At 39.0% G+C, this 22,938-nt stretch overlaps 1 protein-coding gene and 1 long non-coding RNA gene across 7 annotated transcripts in view; both read right to left on the reverse strand.

Annotated features, from left to right (window-relative positions):
• LOC148030579 (uncharacterized) overlaps positions 1-19,569 on the reverse strand; it is a 38,358-nt gene extending 18,789 nt beyond the window's left edge. For 2 of the 4 annotated variants that reach the window (XR_015692231.1, XR_015692229.1), the window contains exons 1-2: positions 19,385-19,569; positions 4,192-4,367 (exon numbers count right to left, since the gene is read on the reverse strand). This is a non-coding gene — a long non-coding RNA (uncharacterized LOC148030579). Of the gene's footprint in view, positions 1-4,160; positions 4,368-12,902; positions 13,158-19,384 lie in introns of those variants that run through there. The other 2 variants (XR_015692230.1, XR_015692232.1) reach the window with 2 other exon arrangements.
• On the reverse strand, positions 14,253-22,456 carry LOC148030580 (uncharacterized). 3 transcript variants are annotated; one of them, XM_087686936.1, is made up of 3 exons: positions 22,289-22,456; positions 22,079-22,153; positions 14,253-21,060 (listed from the first exon to the last, which is right to left on the reverse strand). In XM_087686936.1, exons 1-3 carry the CDS (start codon positions 22,439-22,441, stop codon positions 19,840-19,842), a joined length of 1,449 nt encoding a protein of 482 aa, XP_087543062.1. In that variant the 5' UTR covers positions 22,442-22,456; the 3' UTR covers positions 14,253-19,839. The 3 variants fall into 3 exon arrangements, with proteins under 3 accessions (XP_087543062.1, XP_087543064.1, XP_087543063.1); XM_087686938.1 differs by lacking the exon at positions 22,289-22,456 and adding an exon at positions 21,449-21,939 and having other exon boundaries at positions 14,256-21,060; positions 22,079-22,165; XM_087686937.1 differs by lacking the exon at positions 22,289-22,456 and having other exon boundaries at positions 14,256-21,060; positions 21,449-22,204.
• Between the last annotated feature and the right edge of the window lie 482 nt (positions 22,457-22,938).

Here is a 22,938-nt window from a genome sequence, read left to right on the forward strand (position 1 = left end):
GAACTCTCTTTTTCTGTAGTCTGTGCTTGTGTTTTGGCTGTGTTTCCTCTCTAAATTCCATCTCTTCTCTACTTCTCTTCTTATCCTCTCCATATGGCTCCTCCGTGCACTTCCCCTGATACTAAGTTGCATGAGACATCCTTGAGATTACAGGGGCGGCTTCCAGCACATTATGGAGGTGAGGCTTATGTAGCTTCAGAGAGGGGTGACAGGAAGAAGAAGTCGAAGGCCCAGTGTTACCACTGTGGCAAGAAGGGACGTTTGCGGAAGGACTGCAAGAAGTTAGCGGCTTCCAAGAAGAAGGAGCAGAAAACAAAGAGGGATGCTGACTCTACCAATGAGTCCTCTCCTTCATCAGACTCCGACTCCGATCCTCTGACCAAGGTGAAGTCCAAGGCGTGGAAGGGATCCTCTTCTTCGGATCACGAGAAGGGCTTGGTGGTCCCTTCCTCAGCTGCTTTCTAGTGATGGTGATGAGGTCATCCCTCACGACTCTCTTGTGCCAGAGAGGGAGTGTGAGCGGGTGTTCAAATGGGGCAGCCGCGCCTCATCTATATTTTTATACAGGTGCACAGGTTCCAGAGAGGGACATCCCTGACGCATCGACTTCAGTCTGGCGGAATCAAATCCTAGAGCTGGGATTGACATCCAGGTTCATGCTGAGCTGGTTATCTGACAGAGAGTGGGATGCTTTCGTCTGGAGCTCACATGAGGGGACACTTTGGCGGTCTGGCCAAAGGCAGGAATTCATGGTCACCTATGTTCAGAGGCATTTTTTGACAGGATGGTCTTGTATGCTCCTGCGAGACATTGGTGATGGACACAGAGACATGCTATGATCTTCTCTATTTTCAAGTGTTTGGTACGATCGACATCGACATTAGGTTCTCTCCGAGGCACCTTGGTGGTGGCTTGATCACCCACTGCTTGGGTATCCATGGTTCTACTTGGTGGTTCTATGTTGTATAGTTTCTGATCCCTATTCATTGTACTATTGTATTGTATCAGATCACTCATGATCTGAGAGAGGGTGTTAGCAGAGTATTTGTCAGCTCATGTGTGAGTCTGAGCTTGATCTGGGCTGGGCATTTTTTATTAGGTATTTTAGGTATTTTTCTGGTGTGGCATTTTATGCCATTGGGGCATTTTATGCACCAGTCGGCCAGCATTAAATGCTGTTCGACCAGCATTATTGCTCCCCACTTTTTCAGCCTATTTATACTCAGTGGCTCCTCCTCAGTCAGTCACTTCATCTTCACCATCTGCAGACTCTGTGGAGAGAGGAGCCAGTGCCAGTGCCCACGCAGCCAGTGACTCACTGTTGTATGCGACTGTCTCGTGTTCAGATATATGGATTCCATTTCCCGTGCATACATCTGAGTTCTCATCTGTATCGTGTTCTTTCTTTTCTCTTTTTGTCTTGTGTTTCAGCAGTTTATTTCAGCACATGTTTATGCTTCCACCGCTGCTCCACTTCTGACATCATGAACTTCAAGGCAACCAGCTGGCTGAAAATGGAGTTAAACTCACTCAAGTGAGTAGACATTGTTGTACCTTCTTTCATACGAAAATCCATGAGCTTTTTCAGCCAATACACTTTGCTTGCGGCACTCTTCTGTGCATACAGTTCTTCTAGTCTAGTCCATATAGCATATGCAGAATCCAAACCTTCAATGTTGAAGAGCAAGGCATCAGAAATTGATAGCTCTATGGTTGAGCGTGCAAGCTCATTCAACTCATCCCAATCATCCTGATCCATGTTCGCAGGCTTTGCCCCTTTGATTTTGATCGGCTTTGCCTGCTTCTTTTGTAACAGGATATTGTAGCACTATTTTTGCCACACTACATTATGTACGCCTTCAAGCTTCTTTATGTGCATCAGATTACTGCTGTCATTGCTGCCAGCCATGATTTTCAGCCCAAATGTGACAAAAAAACTAGCAAATGCATGCCCAAACTGTCACCCAAGTGGCCAAGGTACAAACAAGTACCAATCAGCAATAAATGACCACACAAAGGTACAGATTTCAGATCTATAATTAAATTTTCGAAAGCACCAAACCATGTACTACAGCATTATCCAACTGATTACAGTTGTTCCAAGGGCACATGCATCACATTACATGAGAAATCCCAAATTTTCAACTGCAATTTATGTTGTACATGTACCCACAAGCATAAAATTTGACATGAACTGTCAAAAGCCACAAAATTTTGTGCTCAAAGTGTCAAACACACATCTGCATTTCCTCTGTCATGCATAGGACAATCCAATTTTTCCAAAATAAAGCAATTTCAACAAAACCGCCAAATTTTACCAAGTGTTGATGTCCAAATTGCGCAGAATTCAACCTACATGTATATAAAATGACCAAATGCTGCACAATTTTTTCCCAAACTACAAAAGCCCCAAATTGCACGGGGTCCAATGTGCCTCAATGTCAAGAAATTCGGTTAATTTCAGCCCAATTTGTGCATGTACATTCAAAGCCCCAAACGTTGGGGACAAAATATCACAAATTCTTGCAATTTCTGAGACAAATATCACTGTTCATCTTGCTCACACCAAATCTGGACGAATCCCCAAATTTTCCAAGTCGTGTGTGCATTAATTTCAGTGAAATTAAAAGAATTTCACTAAAATGTGAAAAGCCCCAAAATTCCCAAGCAAATGTGCACCGACTTTGCAATTTCTAAGTCAAATTGTCCAATCCTATGTTGAGATCCCCAAATTCGAGAAAAGCCCCAAATTTCTAGGCCAATTTTGCACACATCTGAGACTTTGTGCTTGCGTATGCGAAACCCCGTCAAGAAAGGGGTAGAATCTGAATTTTTCTTTTTTTTTTAAGAAAAAATTAGGAACGTGACAGGGGGTCCGTTGACCTTCTGCCCCATTCGTGTGACGGGATGACCTATCACCCGTCGCGTTACGCCTGCTATCGTCATGCAGCCTCGTCGCGTTATGCCTACAGTCGCCGTGGTCGACGCTAGACCCCCAACCAGTTGCAGCCTGTCACGCCTGCTACTTCCCATTCTGTCCGACTAGTGACTGTCTCCTGTCATCTATCACACAGCTCGACTGTCTGTTCGTCTACTCGCCACATGTTCACAAGACTGTTACACGAGACTCTGCGTGTCGCTTGCACCTCTCAACAGTCCACAAGACTATTACACGAGACTACTATGCCTCTTGATTTACCCCTCAACAGCTTGAGTGAGCCATTGGCTCTAATACCAATTTGTAGGGACCGATTAAGCACGACGATCGAGATAGACTATCCGACGCACAATGAGAGACAGAGAGAGCAGAGTAGAGAGTGAGCACGTTTTTAGGTACAATGATGAGTGTGTGTCTTTAGGTTTTTTAGATAGATATATATGTGTAAGTACAAGTGCTAAGGGTGTATTCACACCCGAGCACATTTAAAGGCATGAGGCCTTTATTCCCAACAACCTAGTTTGTAGGGTCTGATTGAGTACAATGATCGAGACAAACTGTCCTACGCGCAGTGAGAGACAAAGAGAGTGCGAGAGTGAGCAGAGAAGAGAGTGAGCACGTTCTTAGGTACAATGATGAGTGTGTGTCTTTAGGTTTTTTTAGATAGATATATATGTGTAAGCACAAGTGCTAAGGGTGTGTTCACACCCAAGCACATTTAAAGGCACAAGGCCTTTATTCCCAACAACGATTTGCCTTGTACTCCAAAAGGTGGCTCAATTAATTCTTTAGAAAAAACATCTATGTAATCACTTAGTCATGAAAGCTCATTATTATCTTTAGTGTGCTTTACCTTATTGGTTTTTATTAGATAGGCAAGAAGTCCTCTTCACTTAAGAATCTAGCTTGCCTTGGCTAGTTGGATTCTAGGTTTACCCATCTTTGCTTGTGATTGAACCGTTTTCCCAAAGAGATCCTTGAATGTAACTTGACCCCCTAAATGTATTTTCTTAATTAGGAACAAGCTAGTCCATCCCTTAAAGATAGTCATAAACTCCTAGTGAATAACTCTAAATTTCTTTTTGGTTGGCTTTCCCTCCCATTCGAAATTCCATGTAGTTGACTACATGAGTTTGCTAATTCCACTAGAAGTTTTCTAGTATGTTCTAGACTTAGTTTCAATCTTTTTGCACACTTAAAAGAAACAAATGAGTGGATGCCCTTGTAATAAATGAGCATTTTGAAGGGAGCACCTTGGTTATTTATAGAAATATAGATAAATCTCTCTTCAGTTCGTCCTCAAGGGGCAGGATCTGCTTTATCACCTATGACAGTATATATGCAGGCTCAAACTCCACATCCTTGTCCATGCTCGAGGCGAACTCCACATCCTTGTCCATGCTTGGGCTCCACTTCTTGCTTTTTTTGCCTGTTTCATGACACTAAAAATAGATAGCATGAAACATTATCCACACAATCTCTAACAACATCTTACATATTGAACCCAATAAATAAAGAATAGAAATCATCAAAGCACATAGAATTCGATTAGATTTTTTCACATGTGATACATTCTTGGAACTCCTAAAAGATAAGAGTGTGAAATGCCATTATCGATTCCAAAAGGTATGACTTTGACTAATTAACTAATGTTAAACTTCTATGCACTTACTTTAACCATGCTAGTGGGCAAAGGCAATATAACTACCTACTCCACCATAGATTCCACCTCTTTCAATTGTTTTTGCAAGCTCTTCAATCTATTCCTTGAATTTTTTGTTTAAATCATGCTCTTTGTGTCATGCAATAATACATTATTCTCATCCCTTAATTGTAAACATCGTCAATTGTAACCATTGTAAATCTTTAAGTTGTGATTCCTACTCCAATCCTCTAATCTACATTTTCAACTCCTTTATTTGTTATTGTAGTGCTTGCACCACCTCAAGCTTTCAAGAAAGAGATGTTGAGTACATCCTAACACTGTGTTGATGCATTGGCTGTTGCTGCTACATAACCTATCGATGACCAAAACCTAGAGTTAAATAATGTAGATATATCTCTCTTTTGTGTGCATGCTCCTGAAAAGGATCTATGACTTCTTTTTTCTCATCTTCCAAAATGTTAGCTAACTTCCCTTTATGCTCCTTCTTAGCCTATGGGGTAAAAACATTAGCTAATATGTCAAGATCATGGTATCAACATGTTGATATAGTTTATCGAGTAAAGCTTGATTACCAATATGAAGTGCTAAATGATTCCCTAATAGGTAATACCTAATTTTTTGTAAAGCATATATCATGCCTAAAGCCTCTCTTTCACTTAATAATCCTTTTTTGCTATTGATAACCTTCTATTAACATAGTATACTAGTCTTAAAACCAGCCAGGTACCTTCTTCCACATTAGAACAGCTCCCACAGTGACATTTGATGCATCAACAAAGACATCAAGAAATGGCAAGCTCCACTGTGGGGGATGCAATATTAGAGTAACAACTAGCATCTTCTTGAGCACATGAAAAGCTTTGATTCGATCATTTGTCCACCATGAGAAATGCATCCTCTTCATTGTTAGGCTTGTTGGAGGAGTACAAATATGAGATAAGGACCTAAGGTATCTTCAATGCTGCTTAAATATGAATTTAGTAATTTTCTAAAATAGCATGGATTTCAAAGGCAGTTTACATGCTAGTACACTCTGGAAGTAAACGATGTTGCTGAAGGGAAGAATAGACACATTGCCTTAATGGTTGAAAAAAGCATGCCTCATTATTATTGGGTTGAGGATGAGCTAAGAAAGAAGTTGGATCTGAAAACTAAAAAGTGTATTTTTTATTATTCCCTTAAGAAAAAGTGTTAGAGGTGCTATAATCCAATGATGTGCATGTTACAGGTGAGCAAAGATGTCATTGATGAGATGAGCAATCGATATGTTGCTAAAAAATTAGATTGTTATAGATGATGTAAAATAAAATATGGTTGCAAAAAATGTGGTTCCAAAGTCATAGACATTGAGTGGGCCAGAAGAGTCATCTTCTATTAGATCTATTGAGAGACCAAGGAGTGCAACTTGCATGTGAATAGCACTACTATAGGTGCAAAAAATGTATCACACAAGGAAAAAGAAAATGTGGTTGATTCACTTGGTGTGCTAGATGCTTCCGTAGGCTACTTACATGTAGATGGCGAGTCTAATGGCTTAGACCAAAGTATGGATGAGGAGTTTGGTATTCCAATGATTCATACACCTAGTGTGAGGAAAATCAAGGCTGATGTAAAGGGATCATAGAATGCTCAACAAGTGTGCAGATCAAGGAGAGTAAGGTACTCCATAAACAAGTCAACATATGATGGTTACATTGCTCACCATTATGTGTATATGGTGAATTCCTGACAATACAGATGGTTGTCCTGCAATTCAGGAGTGCAATTCAGAAATTCCTGACAATACAGGTGGCTGTCTTGTAATTCAGAAAACTGTCATGAATGTATAGCAGTAGACATGTAAGTAAAGCTGATCCAAAAATGAGCTCTAATCACTGCTCAAATGCATTTCGGAATGAAATCCAAGCATGTAGCATCAACCATAAGCATGAATACATGGTATAGAGTGCCCGAAACCAAGTCTAGAAGCAAGATATAATGCATACACATTCCAAATGTCATTCAGCCCTATCATTCCAACAGCCAAATCTCTATCAAAACTGAGAGAAATCTCAATCAAAATCAGCCCAAATGCACTTCAATACATAGGCAGATCATTCCTCAGTGTCTTAACATCACTTGAGCATGTATACGCATCAACATGCATGTCCAAGGACCAATGTCATTAAAGGACAGAGAGCTGCCTGTAAATTGCAAGCTATGGACTGTGTATTCCAGCCACAAGCACATATGCAAACTTATCCAAATCCTTACCAAGTTTAGCTCAAAATGGCCTCAAGATAATGCCACATGATTCCCAAAGCATCCAGCATCAAGATATCCAATAGCCATCAAATGAGCATCAATCTCAAGAGAGCAGGTCCTGCCATGTTTATTACATATCTGAATACTATGTATTTCAGACCTGAAGCTGAATGTGTATCAGTCCCAATTGTAATACTACACATCAATTCTCAATGCTAAGCATTAGATACAAAGTTTGGAGCACAACCATGATGCCAAATGAAGAGGAGCAGCTACAGTAGACCCTGAGCATGCTGAAAAACTAGATTTGCATACCTATGTTGATGGCGCCTTCAACCCTGAAGGGATTAAAATGTTGGTCCAAGTGTTGGAGATGATGAGGAGGGTCCGCAATTGGCCAACAATGGCTACCAACAAATTCAAATGAAGAGAGAAGCTTCAAGCTTCAAGAAAAAGCTTCAAACCTTGCTACCCTCCTGCACGTAAACTCTTCACAATGAACTCTTTTTCAACATCAAGCTCCTACATCTGAAGAAATGCCAAGCTCCTGATTGCATGAACCAAGCCTTGATACCAGTTTGTTGAGGTAGTTGCAATGGAGCTTATGTGTAGAGATGCAAGTTGAGAGAGAGAGAAGAGATAGAGACACACGATTTGTGGTACTAAAGAGTGTACCTCGATAATGATTTTAGATAGGTATATGTACTATGTACAGCCTTATAGCCTTGCCCTTACAAGGAGACACGAACACTACCCTTTATCCCGACAAAGAGACACAAGCAATGGTAGTAGTAAATAGTATCAAGAGATACTAGTTGAACTTGATTGTTGTTGCTTGAGTCTTTTAATCTTCGTAAATATTCCCCTCCTTGTTGGTTTGATGCCCAAATGTTTGCCAGGAACTGAGTAGGAACTCAGATCAAAATGACAAGAACTCCAATAGGTTTGGAGGAGTGAGAAATTGAAGTGTTTTATGAGCTTGAAGTAACTTGGCTATGGCTACCCTTTTAGGGTTTCAAACAAGGACCTAGTTTCTCACTGATTGCAGCTCATAGAGGTGATTGAGTGGGAGAGAGCTTAGGTATGGGTCTTCAATTTCCCTATGTTAATCATTGACATTGCTACATGCACACAGCACAACAGCAATACAAACAAAAATAGACATAGATCAGCCAGCAAGCTCTGATTTCTACAATGTTGAGCTCTAGAGTGCTCAATGTTGAGTATAACATGATAGAAAGTTTCCCTCGGAGTAGAGAAAGAGATCCACAGAAGAAAGTCAAGTGAGATTTGGCTTGTAAGAAGAGATATGAGAGCTCCAAGCAAGGTAAGTGTAGGTTGGATATGGTTACCATGAAGGAAAGAGTGGAGTTGGAGTGACGAATGAACTCATAAGCTGACCAGAGATAAAGAGGAGCTGAAGGAGGAGTTTGATAAGCTTAGCCATACTCACCATGGCTCTGATACCATGTTGTAATGCATGGATCTAGAGCATGGCTATGGCGGATGGAAAAGAAAAAGCAAACTCATGATAACATTGACTTAGAGATAATGACTATCACACAAGTGAATTAAGTTTCAAGATGGAAGCTTGGACTCATAAACACAAGCTTGTGTGTATAGACAATGACACTAACTGAAAGAACAAAAAGTACAATGGCATTGCATTCAAATGATAGGTAAGTACAATGCTTTATAGTATTTTGGGTAGGTAGGTGGTTCAATTCTTTCGTGGAGCTCTTTCTCATCCTTCTCCTAGATTTCTTGGATTTCCCTTGGCCCAACTGCTCCATACAAAGAGGCTACACTATGTGTGTTTGCCTAAATTCTCAACATGAAAGCTTAATTTGGACAATCTAAAACATCCATTGAGGTATCTAAAGGACACATTGGATTATGGTATCTTTTATGAGGCTGACTCAGTGGTACATTTATTTTGTTATATTGATGTAGATTGAATAGGCAATGTGTCTAACCACAGAAAGTCCACCAGTGGCTATGTATTTTCCTTTGAGAGTGAGGCCGTGACTTAGAGCAGTAAGAAACATCTCGATGTTGCATTATCGAGTACAAAGACTACAAGAGGAATGTTTCTATGGCAATATATGAGGTAGCTTGGATGTGAAGGATACTTGCTGATTTGGGGATGCCTATAGTTAGGAGGGTTGTCATTTATTCTAACAACATGAGTAGCATACAGTTGGCTAAGAGCCTTGTGTTTTATGCATATACAAAACACATTGAGGTTCATTTCCATTTCATTAGAGAGCATGTCTTGGTAGGTGACATTGGCCTCATATATATGAGCACAAAGGAGCAGGCTGTGGATATTTTCACCAAGGCCCTAAGAGCATAAAAAATTTAGAATTTTCAAATCTTACTTGAAGTATAGACCGTAGAGTTGAACTTGAGGCAAAGTGTTGAGATACCAAGCTCAACATGAACTAACACTCACATAGATGGGTGGACCATTTCCCCATTCATATCACTAACATGATTGGTACCTACATTAATATATCATTCCAGTGATACTTTTGTAGGTTGTATCAGTTAGTCTACCTATCCAAGTTACAAGTTATCTATCTAGTCACCTTTCTAGTTAGCATGTTCACACTATGGACCACTTGTATATTATGTATGTTGTACTCTCTCTTATTCTTGGTAGACTATATACTTAAGGAGAAGACGAAGAAGAAAGACTATGATTTTTAGCTTCCTGTTTTGTGTACATTCTTTGTGTGTTTTGTGTCTTGCAAGGCTTCAAGTTCCCTCTCTCTTCCACATCTTTTCATAATGTGTGAAATGGCAACCACCCATTGGAGTTACTCACAAGTACATTTATTTAGTGTCATGCATATTGAATTTGGTAATCTCATTTACCTTGATTATATGCTATCCTTCTTCATTGAAAAAAAATTATAGTTTTGCTTTACAACTTTTGTTGTTCCAATAAAAGCATATGCATTTGGAAGCTTGGAAAAGGTTCAATTCACTTAATCTCAGCTTCCAAATCTTCAATTCACTTAATCTCAATGGAGTAACAAGTTGGGATAATATCGATGATGAAACCATCCATAACTTCAAGTTAAAGGTCATCAAAGATCTTCGAAATATTGAATCCTAAGCTTGTGGGGGTGTGTGGTCAAAGGATCAAGTCAATGGGTCCTAAGGGGATGTACATGGGAGAAATCCTAGACTTGGTTTTTTCTAAGGCAATCACCTAGGTGAGAGTATGCATAAATTACACTTAGATATATATGGATTTATGTCATCCCAAGCTAACTTTAGGATTCACAACCCAAAGGTTATGCATACACCAAGGGTGTGAGTTGGGTGTGTGAGACATCCCTTGCCCTAGTGGAAGAGGACATATTAGATTGCTTCTAGGTCTACCTTGCTGAAGAAGTTCATGGGTGGATCCACTAGGATTGAACTAAGATATGTAATGACTCAACTAAGTTACCCAACAACAATTTAGCATTGAGCTAAGAGAGATCACTTGTATGATGTTTCAAAGCTTAAAGCAACTTACATCGTACTCGATTCACTGAGTGAGAGACAATGGGGCATAGAATGTCAAGCTCTCTACCTGTAAGGAAAAATCTCATCCCATTTCCCTAAAATGGTGTTGAACTAGCTCTAAGACACAACTTATGTCAATCAATCATTAGCTCTATTAACTCAGTTTCTAGTTGAGAAGCACTCGATTTATCGATGTTGTGCTCCCAAGCTGAATATTGGGAGCAATGGACACACTCCAATTATATCAAAAAATTTAATCTAAAAAGTGCTTAGTCTATCACTCACCTAACCACTCACACAATTAACAAACTCAACGATTCACTTATAGTGAGCTTGTTATGCACCCCATCAAGAATGATAGAAGTGCATGGAAAACCCCACGATCTTAATGAATGCACTTCGATTCTCAATCCTCCACATGCACGAGAAAAAGCATGGATATGGCAAGAGAGAGATTAGAGAGAAGATGAAATGGCTTCACTCACTTAGCCCCTCACTCTCACTCTCAATCTCTCTCCCCCTTACTCTCTGTCACACAATGGAAGCAAGAAACCAAGTACACAACATTTCCACACACATGAATAGCTTGTTATATTCTTTCTTGTTCTTTAAATACATAAAATTTAGGGTTAGAGTTTTTCCATCCCCCTTGAGTATCTTATCCCTTTTGTGGCCTTTCTAGTTGGTCATGGCTTCTATTCATGCTTATAGACCTCATTCTATAACACAAAATGTACTAATGTACTTGACAAGTTCAAGTGTTGGCAAGTTATTGCAAGCTACATGTGGGTAAGAGCTAGCTCTTATTTAAAAAAATAACATAATATATTATCAAAACCATTTCTTTGTCAAAAATTTGTAGGGCTCTTTTCTTTTTTTCCTCCTTATAGTTAACATTATCTCCTCTCCTAGATGAGTACCAGTACCATGGCACTTATGCTAAAGGTATGGTGCTGCTACTAGTAAGAGACTTTGCAATATCTAATGAGGGATTTTGTAGGGAAGGATGATGTGTTGTGGTAGAAGTGTGGAGTGGGCTCAAGGTAGTACACTGAGGAACTCCAAGCAAGGTAGGTTAGCTTAAAGAGAAAAGGAGTAGTGACGGCCAATGCTAGAGGGATCATGATAGTTATAGGCTACCAATGTTGATAGTCTTGAGGAGCTCCACTGTACACATTAAGTCACTTGTGTTCTTTCAATGGGGTGTGTCTACCTTGCTTGTGCAATGGTTTTGGGTACATGCAAGTGCAACTAGGAGTTGGGTTGAATTCCAAGCAAGCTCAAAATTATGTTTTACACTTGAGGAGCTCATTGGCAAGAGGTTGTGGTGTTGACATGCCATACCCACCTCATGGATAAGCCCCATATCTAAGCCTCTCTAATATGGAGTGTTACAACCATGTCAATCAAGGTGAAGTTTACATGAGCTCCAAGATTAAATAATATCAAAGCATACTAATATCTAACCCTACTCCATCCTTTGCATTCCTCCATATCTTCATCATTTGCTATTCACTAAGTACATTAAGAACCAAACTCGCTCCAGTTTGGGCTTCTTATCCTTATAATTAGCCTTATTTTGAGCATTTTTAGATTGTCCATTTTGAAAATCCCTCGCAACATGTCCCTCTAGTTCACATACATAGCATTTATTTAACAAACAATTTATTACATTTTTCCTCAATTCTCCAAGTTCCATTGTGCTTCTTTTTGGCATCGAAAGAATATTTGCTACACTTTTGAGTGTATGATGCCCTTTTATTGAACTTTCCCTCATTATCTTTGAAGCAAAATGGCTTCCCCATGCATCTGCTATACATGCACTCTCATTCAATTGAGACATACTAGTCACAATTGTTTTTATGCAAAAGTCACCTATATTCATAGGAAATCCACAAGATTACTCCATTTCTTTGAATAAAGGAACTGAACAACGTGTCCAAGCTTATACCATGCAGCTTTACATCCACTTTGAATGTGCTTAACATAGCTAAAACAAACACTTTCTTAAATTGAATCCAAGTGGATAGTGCTTAACAAAGAAGGCCACCGTTGCAAAGTATTTCCTTTGCGAAAAGTGATAGCCTTTTACCATTTCAATGACTTAGTGAAGTTGCCCCTCAAATAAGATGCACCAAGCTATTGAACAAATGTTAAAGTTTTCAATATATCTTGTGTGCTACTAAATGTATAAAACTTAATTATCCCCCTTCATTAAAGTCATTTTTCTTGCCCTTTGTGCCACATTATCATAAATAGGTGACTATGAAGTGGTGCATTTGCTACCATTCCTTCCTAACCAACATAAAATGTTACATTTTGAGAGGTAGCTCCAATGTCATGTGCCCTAAACATGCCAAGAAATCTAAATACATTGCCAAATAACAATCTATGTGCACCAAGGACTATATCAATATAGTTATACATAGAATTTTGCATGCCACCTCAAGGATTCATGTTGCCCCTAAGCTTTAGAAGATGACTTCTATTTTCCCTTTGTTGTCCTTCATAGACTACATAAATTCAACAAATCATGGGTCTTTTGTAAGCTATGATAAAGTACCCACCACTCAAATTAAATATGCCTTGAATCAAGCATCTAAGTCTTTTTCTTCCTATTGTTGATTTTTAGCATCACATGGCCTTGAAGTCCTAGCTTCATGCTCCAAACTAGCATTTAGATCATATTGCCCATGTTAAGTGCCCATTCCAAGATTGGGCATTGCATTATTACCATTGCTTTAGGACTCTTCAAAGAGTGATGCATCATCAAAGTAAGATTCTTCACTACAAGATGAAGACATGCTTGTTAAAATGACCACATCTAACAATTTCAACAACTTGCTTGCATTTTTGGCTTCCAATTACGTACCTCAATTCCACCTACTTGAAAGAGCTTATATATTTCAACAAAGAAACCATGGAACCAACCTACCTTGATGAAGAGGACAATGATCTACTTAATTCACCAACAATTTATATCAAGTATAAATTAAGAATAGAAAAATTAATACTTCACCAATCATAAGAGACAATCAATACCACTTGGTCGCAAAACTAATGCTCCTTGCAATATTCTTTGATTTGTATTACAAGATCTTGTTGTATAACCAAGAGAATGGTTGAATCCTCAATAAATTGTGGGCCTTGCCATAGACTCAAGGATTGCATCCGAGTTCTCAAAGTCTTCTATTTACCAAGTGTAATCTCTTGAAAATATGGGACCTTTTACTACCCTAAACGACCAGTGCCAATTATCCCTAATCTACTCCTTGATTTTAAGCACCTAAGGAGCCAAATTGGGTCTTCAACTTTGCATGCAAGTCTTTTTTGTTGTAGATGGTTGAGTGTTTTCAAATCTATTGATATTTCTCTAATTTACAATGGTAGAGCTTCATGCATACCTAATTCCTTCGTGAATGCATTCCAAGATAAGTTGGTAAACCCTTACTTCTATTGAAACTAGGTATGTAACAACTCCTTTAACAACAAATTGCAAAGCCAAGTGAATTGTAATCAAGCAGTTGATTAGGTTAGTCACATTAGTTGGTAATATGTTAGTTGTAGCTAATAGATTAGCTACATTAGTTAATAGAGAAGTAAGTATGGTTACATAGGTTAGTGGCCTAAGTTAATTAGATCAACTCAGTAAGTAATTAGTTTTTTAAAAAGAATAAAAAGGTTGGTAAGAAGAGGGAAAGGGGTCCCCATGACAACCAATAGTTGTCAACACAAGGAACTCCACCACCAGAACCCCCTTTCATCCTCTTGTTATCATTAGGCATGGCTTGCCACATGACCCCCCCCCCCCCAAAAAAACACTCTCTCCCACAAGGTCATAAAGACCCTAGAGAGTTGGGATCTATGTGTGTGTGTGTGTGCACACACACACACACAATCCAAATCGCACCCAAAAAAAAAAAAGCAAGCAATTATGATTACCAAGAAAGCATGTCCAAAAACATAAAAAGTAAGCCTATCCAAAAATATAAACCTAGCTTGCTAAAAAGTGATTACCAAGAAATTGTTGTTGCAAGATAGCCCACCAAAAAGTAATTCCATCAAAATACCTTAAACTTCCTAATTTCAAATATGTGTATAGTATATCATGTAATGGTGCAAAGCTTGAAACCTTGACTCTTATATAAGAGGTCATGGATTAAAACCCTTTCTACTTTTCTCTCTTTCTTTGTGTTCTCTCCTTAAGTTTTTTATTCCTCCCTAAAATTTTTAATGACAAGAAGCAAGCTATTTTTAGACATTTTTTAATTTTTTGAAAGATATTTAGGCTTTGAAAGTTTGAAAGGGGGCTTCAAGACAAAAACATAGACTCATAAAAAGGTAAATTTTAAATATTTAAAATCCTAAGTAAAAATTAAAAACTTTTAAAAATAACAAAAGAAAAGTTTGAAGGGTTTAAATCCATAACATCTTATAAGAGTCAAGATTTCCACATCACTCAAGGGTTTAAACCCATAACATCTTATAAGAGTCAAGATTTCCACCATCACTCAATATACTATACACATGTTTAAAATTATGAGTTTTAAGGTATTTTGAAGCAACTACTTTTTGGCGAGCCATTTTCCAATAACAATTTCTTGGTAATCACTTTCTGATGGGCTTGGTTTACATTTTGGACTAGGTTTACTTATTGAGATGGGCTTACTATTTTAAAGAGTAACAATCACAATCGTTTACTTTTTTTCAAGTGTAGTTTGGACAATAGATCCCAACTCTCCAAGGTCTTTAAGACCCAGTGGGAGATAGTATTGACGCCCCCCTCCCCCAACAACCATGTGGCACCTACTCCACCCTCATTGTCATGCAACCCAAAGGGCCCACTACCATCTCATCCCTTGCCCTAATGGAAAACCACAACAATCCACCTTGCTACCCTTCCTCCTTGAACAATGAGGCTTCCCTCCTTGTTTCCTCCCACTACCCTTCCTTTTCTGCTAGATAGCTATGCCATGACTCAACCCTCCCCACAATGATAACATGGCTTCCATGGGAGCCACAAGGCTATTGAGTAAAGCCACAACCCATGCCATTTTCCACCACCCCTCTTATATATAAGTACATTTCCCACCCTTCTCCTAGAGTATGTATACTCACTCCTCCATTATCCTTGCAAGCCATCCACACATATTTGCAAGGTAGCAACCTTCATGAGAGAGAGAGAGAGAGAGAGAGAGAGAGAGAGAGAGAGAGAGAGAGAGAGAGAGAGAGAGAAACAATATCTCCCTTCCCAATACACCATGATAAGTTGATAGCCATTTTCTCCCCCACACTCACTTCCTAAGTACATGGAAAAAAATAGGCTAATAGGCTAAGAGTGAGAATATACTTACATTAGGATCGTATGAGCAGTATGTTGGCTATTATTAAAGTCAAGGTTAATTATTTCGCATTAAGGTTTATGAGATTGCTAATAGCGCGCGCGCACACACGTGCACAAAAATCCCCTCTTCTCTATTTCTATCATTCTCTAATACTAAATCCATGAAGTTATTAACTATGTGCGTACACACTTGTGCAGCATGCACATGCGCATGTTATATATATACATATATATAAAGGAAGAGAGGAGGTATAGAGAAAGAGTGAAAGAATATATAATAGATGCAAAGGAAACAAGGATAGAAGTGACAAAGTGTAAGTGAGAATATGAAAGGAGAGTAATAAAGAAACAAGAGAGTAATATACAAAGAAGGGATAGGAAAAGGGGTGTGTGTGTGTGTGTGTGTGTGTGTGTGTGTGTGAGAGAGAGAGAGAAAGAGAGAGATCACACTATCATCAACTACCTTGGCATTGTGTACTTCAACATCAACATACCTCACTAATCAAATTATCAAAGACTATTTAGACCCCTCACACTTTCAAAAGCCAAGGAAAGCTCTCAAAAACTTACAAGGGATGCAATAATGGCCCCAAATAAGTCTATCAAATCCAAGACATACTGTAAAAACTTACAAGGGATACAATAATGGCCCCAAATAAGTCTATCAAATCCAAGACATACTCTAAAGGCCATTCCATTCAACACTTTAATCATGGTTGACAGTTTTGTTCGTGAAGTTTCACGACTAAAATCATCTCTTCTAAAATAAGATCATGATCATGTAATTGGTTGCACGGATGATAGAGTAGGTTGTAGAAGTAAAAGCTTTGGACATAATGAATCTCAAGAGGATGGGCTTAAGCTAAGTACTCTAACGAACCATAACTAATTCATGTTGATATGTTATTACATGCATGAGTAGAGAATTATTTATAATTGTGTAGTAAACAATACTTATCAAGATGTGATGGTTTTTCTTGATGAGCATTTAGTGCTTGGTTGTTGATATTTTATGTAAAGATAAGAATAATACAATGCCATTAACTTAGTATGTTTGAAATTATTCAAATGAATTATTGCAAGTGAATTGCTTGGATCCGATGATGAAAGAGATCCCTATGCCTCAATATGACTATTCATGGATGTGATTAAAAAATCTATCATGGATTTGGAAATATAAGTTGAAAACAATTTTTACTAGCTTTGTACTCTCCCCCTACATCTTGCCAAGTAAAGTTCCCTCCTATGACAACATGGGACCAAAAGGAAGCTCTAATTATTAACCTTAAACCTAGGCTAATCCTATAATGAGAGGAGAATTCCTTAACAGGCACGATGCATGGTGATGGACACTAAAGAGACTCCAATAAAAAGAGGGATAAAGGTGAGATGGAACCAAGATGGAGTCAAAATATCCAATGATGGAATATTATTGCTAGTAAGGAATTGGGATAGATTCAAGCATCCATTTAATCTCAAATTTGAGACTAGTTAATTTATTCCAAGCATTCCTTAGAAAATATTTTCACTCCTTACATATTGTGCTTAAAGGCGTTCAATGAACCTCATGTAACGAGATACTTAAGAAGCTCAATTTTATGTATTTTCACAACATGATAGAGCTCTAATTAAATAATTAGGAATGCCAAATGTAGTCAATGGAAAGTGGGTGCATATTCATCACAATTACATCTTATAAATGAGTAGACTCCATAAATTGAGTACTTTTCTAATTGTTATTACATAGGACTAGGATCAAATATCGACTTTTTACCATTATATTGTAAAACCTGCCTAACACCATTTCACAGCCTACATTGAGATTTTGCCTTATACCAAAGAGATAGAGCTCAATTCCCCTTTGTCTCTCTCTCTTTGAACCAAATTCGATAATAGTGTTCTCTCATCCTAGTTGATTACAAAGCGATCCTTCTTAGCCAAGCATTAGATTGATTACAAAGACTGCTAGATCATAGGTCCCTTAAGTCAATGGGTCAAGGCCTTGACATTTTGCTACAAGTGAAACTTGAAAGTCACTTCAAAAACATCAATAAAAGCTACAATCTATGAAAAGATTGAACCACCTCCAACAAGAAGGATCCAAATGATATCGCTAACAATAGGAGAATGCCAACAATAAGTCACATTTAGTAATTTGGTGATCAACAACAAAAAAAAGTCCCCCAAATGGACAAATATCCAACTAAGAATAATATCTCCTTCAATTAGCCCAAACTACCCCCACATGCTACCTCAACCTTACATAGCATGTTTCCTCCTTGGCTACCATGTGTCAAACCTACCTTCACATAATCTTTTAACTTTTAACTTTCAACAATTAATAATTGTAAAAGTTAAAAGGATGCTTGACCCTACCCAAGAAGTAGCCACTACCTTATTTTAAATTGTTAAGCCTTTTGAACTTGTTAAAATTTTCATTAAACTTAGTCCAAAACATTAAATGTTCTAACTCTAATCCCCATGATACCAAAAGCCATTTCCAAGAGCATATTTGATGTGTTCAACCAAGATCTCATATGAGACACCCACTAGCACCTATCTTTCATTACCCAAGCTTGCGTAAATGTGCCCAAGTCCCATATTTCAACTTATCTTCATATGTGCATCTCACATGTACAACTTCATTTCTCCAATTGATGAAGTTTAAACTTCACATCCCCGTGACAATGCACATCCCTTCAAGACAAGAAGTGATACTTTTTTAACCTCACTTTCATGCACACTAACATATGGGCTTCTCTATGAAATCCTTGAAAGGAATGGATGCACTAAAACTAGGCTATCACACAAGCTTATAAGCAAACCACCCACAGCACAAGTGCAAGAATGTATTCACAAGTAGTACAACACTTACGCTTGTAGGAATGCAACTGGGAGTAGCATAACACTTTGCTTCACCCTTGATGCACAAGCACTATATTGAAGAGAGTCTAATATCTAGATAAGAAAATATGGTGCGAATGGTAGTATTCTACTTAAAGAAAGATGCTCAAGGAATACAGTTGAGTGTGACAAGAGTGGCCCACATCATAATAAATACTTTGAAGAAACATCATAGAACATACCTCCAATCCTATACATTATGCTTTACTAAAGAATTTAATGCCACAAACACAAGACATGGGATGCTCAAAAAAGGACTTAGGGATAGGATGAATTCTAGTGCCAAAACACAATTTTCCATTGGAACTCAACAACACAAACAAAATGAGACTATGCCTTTATAACGAGTGATTCTATGCTAACCATCTCACCTGGCAATAGAAATAAAACTAGTAAAATCATGATCCTAGCTAGACACAGGCATGACACTAATCTTAGTAGTGCGAGGTAAGCTTGGGCTCCAAGCAATCCCAGCTGAGATTTCTCAAGAGTTTACAAACTTCTGCCTAAATCCTTAATCAAAATAATTCAACCTAAGTATCATCAAAATAAATAGGGCTATTGGCCTTAACATCCCACAAATAGGTCATTGCATCATGCAAGCAGAGAACAATTACCATAATACCTCAAGCTTAATCTACTGAAGAATCAAAAAGGGCTGGTCCATGACACAGAAAACTCAACCATTAAAAAGATCCAAATTGTGTGCATGTTTAAGTGCTTATAGATGCAATTAACCATGGCATTATAAGCAGCATTTTTTTACCTGCGTAAGACAGGCCCATCATGCTGAGAAGCTGATGCGTAGCTCATACACTTGCAGAATGACAATGGAGCCCTGATATATACATCAAACACTGGCAAGCTTTTCATGTTCAGACCCACCACATCCCACTCATAATGCTTGCTCAGCCCCATGAAGAAAACCCAGGTGTTTTCCATCAGATCCATTTAACCAATTGTACCACTACTGCTCTTCTGAGACCTGCTGCTGCACCTGCATCGACAGGACAAGGAAACAGTAAAATGTACTTCAAGCATAGTTAACTCTTGGGATTATATCTTCGCTTGTATCAGGGTCACATAATATATTACAACCCTATGTAGCAGCCACAAAGGGGGTTTTTTCCTTCAATTTCCTGTGCTTCACAAAAAGTCTGCTGCTAACAGGAATCACAGTACGGTCAAAAGCCAGTGGATTGTCCCTATTACTCTCTAAGGTCACATTTTCATAGCTTTGAATATCCCATATTGATCTTCTTCCTGCACATCCACATCATGCTGATGAGACTCCTGGGCTTTATCGCAGGGATCTTTCATTACATCTTCAAGCCCTGTATCAAAATGAACCGTCATAAATTCTGGATGCAACTGTGTTGATAAGCTGTTATCAGGCATCAGTGTTGGCTTGATAGACTGTGATAAGTGTTTTACGCTTGAATAGAGGTGAGGATCATTAGTAGCAGAATTGGAAGGTTCAAGGTCCTCCTCAAATGGAGGGATTGCTGTGGCTGTGTGGACTTCGCTTTCAGTATTGATCATAACCTCATTATCTGTTTCACTTGCCTTGGTTAACTCAAAGTTCCTGGATACTGATTCGGCATGAAGAGATGATGCCTGCCACAGTTTATCAGAAGCTTTAAGGACTAGATAGTGATCGTCCACATCAGAACCACATGACCTCTCCTTCTGCTTGTCATTTTTTAACAGAGTGGCATCCATGAAAACAGTGGCTCTTCGCTGCCGGAAAATCTCATTTTTCAGAGAGACCTTAGAGTTAAAAACTGATGATGCAGCAAATTGGGCAGTGAAGTCTACGTCAGAAAATGGAGAGGATGTTCCAGAATCTGAATAACCTGAAGGAGGAGAAATCAATTGGCCAGCAGGAAAAGCTTGGTATGGAAATGAACCTTTGGATTCGCCTGTTGCACCATCACCAGGAGAAGCTAGTGCTAGAGGAGACAAAATAGAAGCATTCTTACTAGTTCTAGATTTGGCTTCCAGGGATGATGCAAGCAACTGAGCAAAAGGGACATCTGGTGACGATGGTGTTGTCAAATGTGCAAGTTCAGGGGGAGGTGTCAAGGATGCAGTTGATGGCTCCGTTGTAAATGTGGAGAGGACCGGAGGAGAGACAAGCTGTGTTTCATGGGCATAAGGCCCGATTGTGAACATCAATTTGGCAGGTCCAGGTGAAAACACACTTTGCGAAGCCACAGACAATGGCAGGGTGAAACTCACTGGAGACTGCATGGATGAGTTAACAATTGAGGCAGGGGAAGACGGGGGTGCTAATGAGAGGACCCCCTGAGACACACCAACAGCAGCCCACTCTCTGGAGGCACTTGTAGGACCATCTATTTGCAATGAAGGGACGACCTGTTTACCCCGCTTTTGAACACCAAAACACCAGAATCTGCTCCAATAGCCTCTCCAATTTCGCTGAAATAGCACAGTTCAGTGTTAGAAGGTCATCTACATACACAGTCTCATGAATCATATCTACAATCTGCCTCTTACACTCAAAAGCAACTGTGCAATCTATGCCCACACACATGCATTCACTATGTATGGCATGAAAGAGGAGTTTGGGTTTGTGAGGCATCTGAAGAAAAGGGTTATCTGTAAGAGACCTGCTGCAAGCTCTGGACAATGCACAACAGTATGACAGCCCATCACACTATAGGATCTGTCTTGCGTCACAAAACAGACCAAGGTCCATGCCTGCACTAACATTTGGATGGCATTTCTCATGAAACTCAAACTCCCCAAAAATGAAAGGCAGACTGCACAATCTGAAAGAAACAAAATGAAAGACAGGCAACCGCACATGTGGTGGTTGATCTCGAACATTCATTCTAGTGCTGGCGTCCCTGGTCTCGCTCTCCATAGTACCCACGCATATGCCGAATCTCTGAATGTGTTACCGATATGTGTGGTTGCATCTTTTTGTCCCTAGCCCTCCATTGTTTTGTTCATATGTAAGACTGTGTAACAAATATCAACATGACTCTCTCCAAACTACAAATTCCTTCACAAAGTCATCTTCTTTATAAGATGCGGTTCTAGTCCTTAGAATGAGACGATCTTTCACATGTCTGCAAGATGTCAATCCTTTGCTTTTTCTCAGGCCATTGTCTCCTGAATGCCAATTCTGTGCGTAGGCAAGAGCAAGATGATCTTTCAATATTCCAGAGCCTCCTGAGACAATACAACTTCATACAAGGTCAAAACCCTAGGTCACGGCCCCTGTGACGGCTGGTGATCCATCCAATCCAAACGGCCCCATAAACACAAGCCCAAAACATTCTTCTGCGGGTCCTGATGAGCAGAGATCGTTACAGGACAAGTCAAGGCATGGCCATGGTCGGTCGTCTGAACTGCACGTGCGGTATTTTGACAGAACCGCGTCTCGTCTTCTGTGAGAAAAAGCTCCTTAGAAACAGGAGAATTGCGTTACCTTCTCAATAATGAATGATGCTGCGGCTGCTGCTCCTTCCTTCTTCTTCTTCTTCTTCCTTCTTTTCTTCTTCGTCTTGTACAGAAAGGCTATGTTGGGTGAGATTAGATGTTGAATTTTTCGAATTGCCAAAAATATGTAAAATGATAACTAAGGTTTAAAACCTCGGACTTTATAAAATATTTTGTCATGAAAATACTAAATACTTACAATTGCGTTCAAAAGATCCCTCGAGACTTTTGAGCTACAAGTTTTTGTGTCTAGTACCAAAATTTCTTCATAACAGCCCGATAACCTAGTTTGGTCTCCGAAAAGAATGCACGATGTGCTCTCGGAAACATTTGTCAAAGACAACACAAACATTTTAACTTTGACAATTTCCAAGTTATTTTTACATTTTGTAGGTTTTGTGTCATATTATAAGTAAAATGACCCTAACTTTTGAATTTGGAAACAGTTCTTTCCAATATGTTGAGTTTCTTTTTTCCAATCTTAGAATTTGTTTGACACTAAACCTTGATCTGTAAAGAATTGTGCTATCCACAACTACGATTTATAGAAGATTGAATTCACATGAGTTTGAACCTTTGGCCTTTTTCGGAAAAATAATGGTCGTGGTGCTTTGTGAGACATAAAAGACAAATAACTCTTGAAAGGTGAAGTGTCTTTATATACATCTCTACAAATGTAGTGAGCTAGTTGGTATGCTAGAAAGTCATATGAATGAGGATAGGAAAGCCATTAGCTCACACCTCACAATCCCAAATGTTGTGTAGGTTATAACCTATGAGGGGGGTATATTGGTCTTTCTTTTTTCCCAAGGTCAAATTTTTTTATATATTGTTTCTTGGCCCACTGTC

Source organism: Lygodium microphyllum, chromosome 10 (assembly GCF_053477565.2).
Source record: "Lygodium microphyllum isolate KBCC chromosome 10, Lygodium_microphyllum_v1.1.10, whole genome shotgun sequence".
Lineage (NCBI taxonomy): Eukaryota > Viridiplantae > Streptophyta > Polypodiopsida > Schizaeales > Lygodiaceae > Lygodium > Lygodium microphyllum.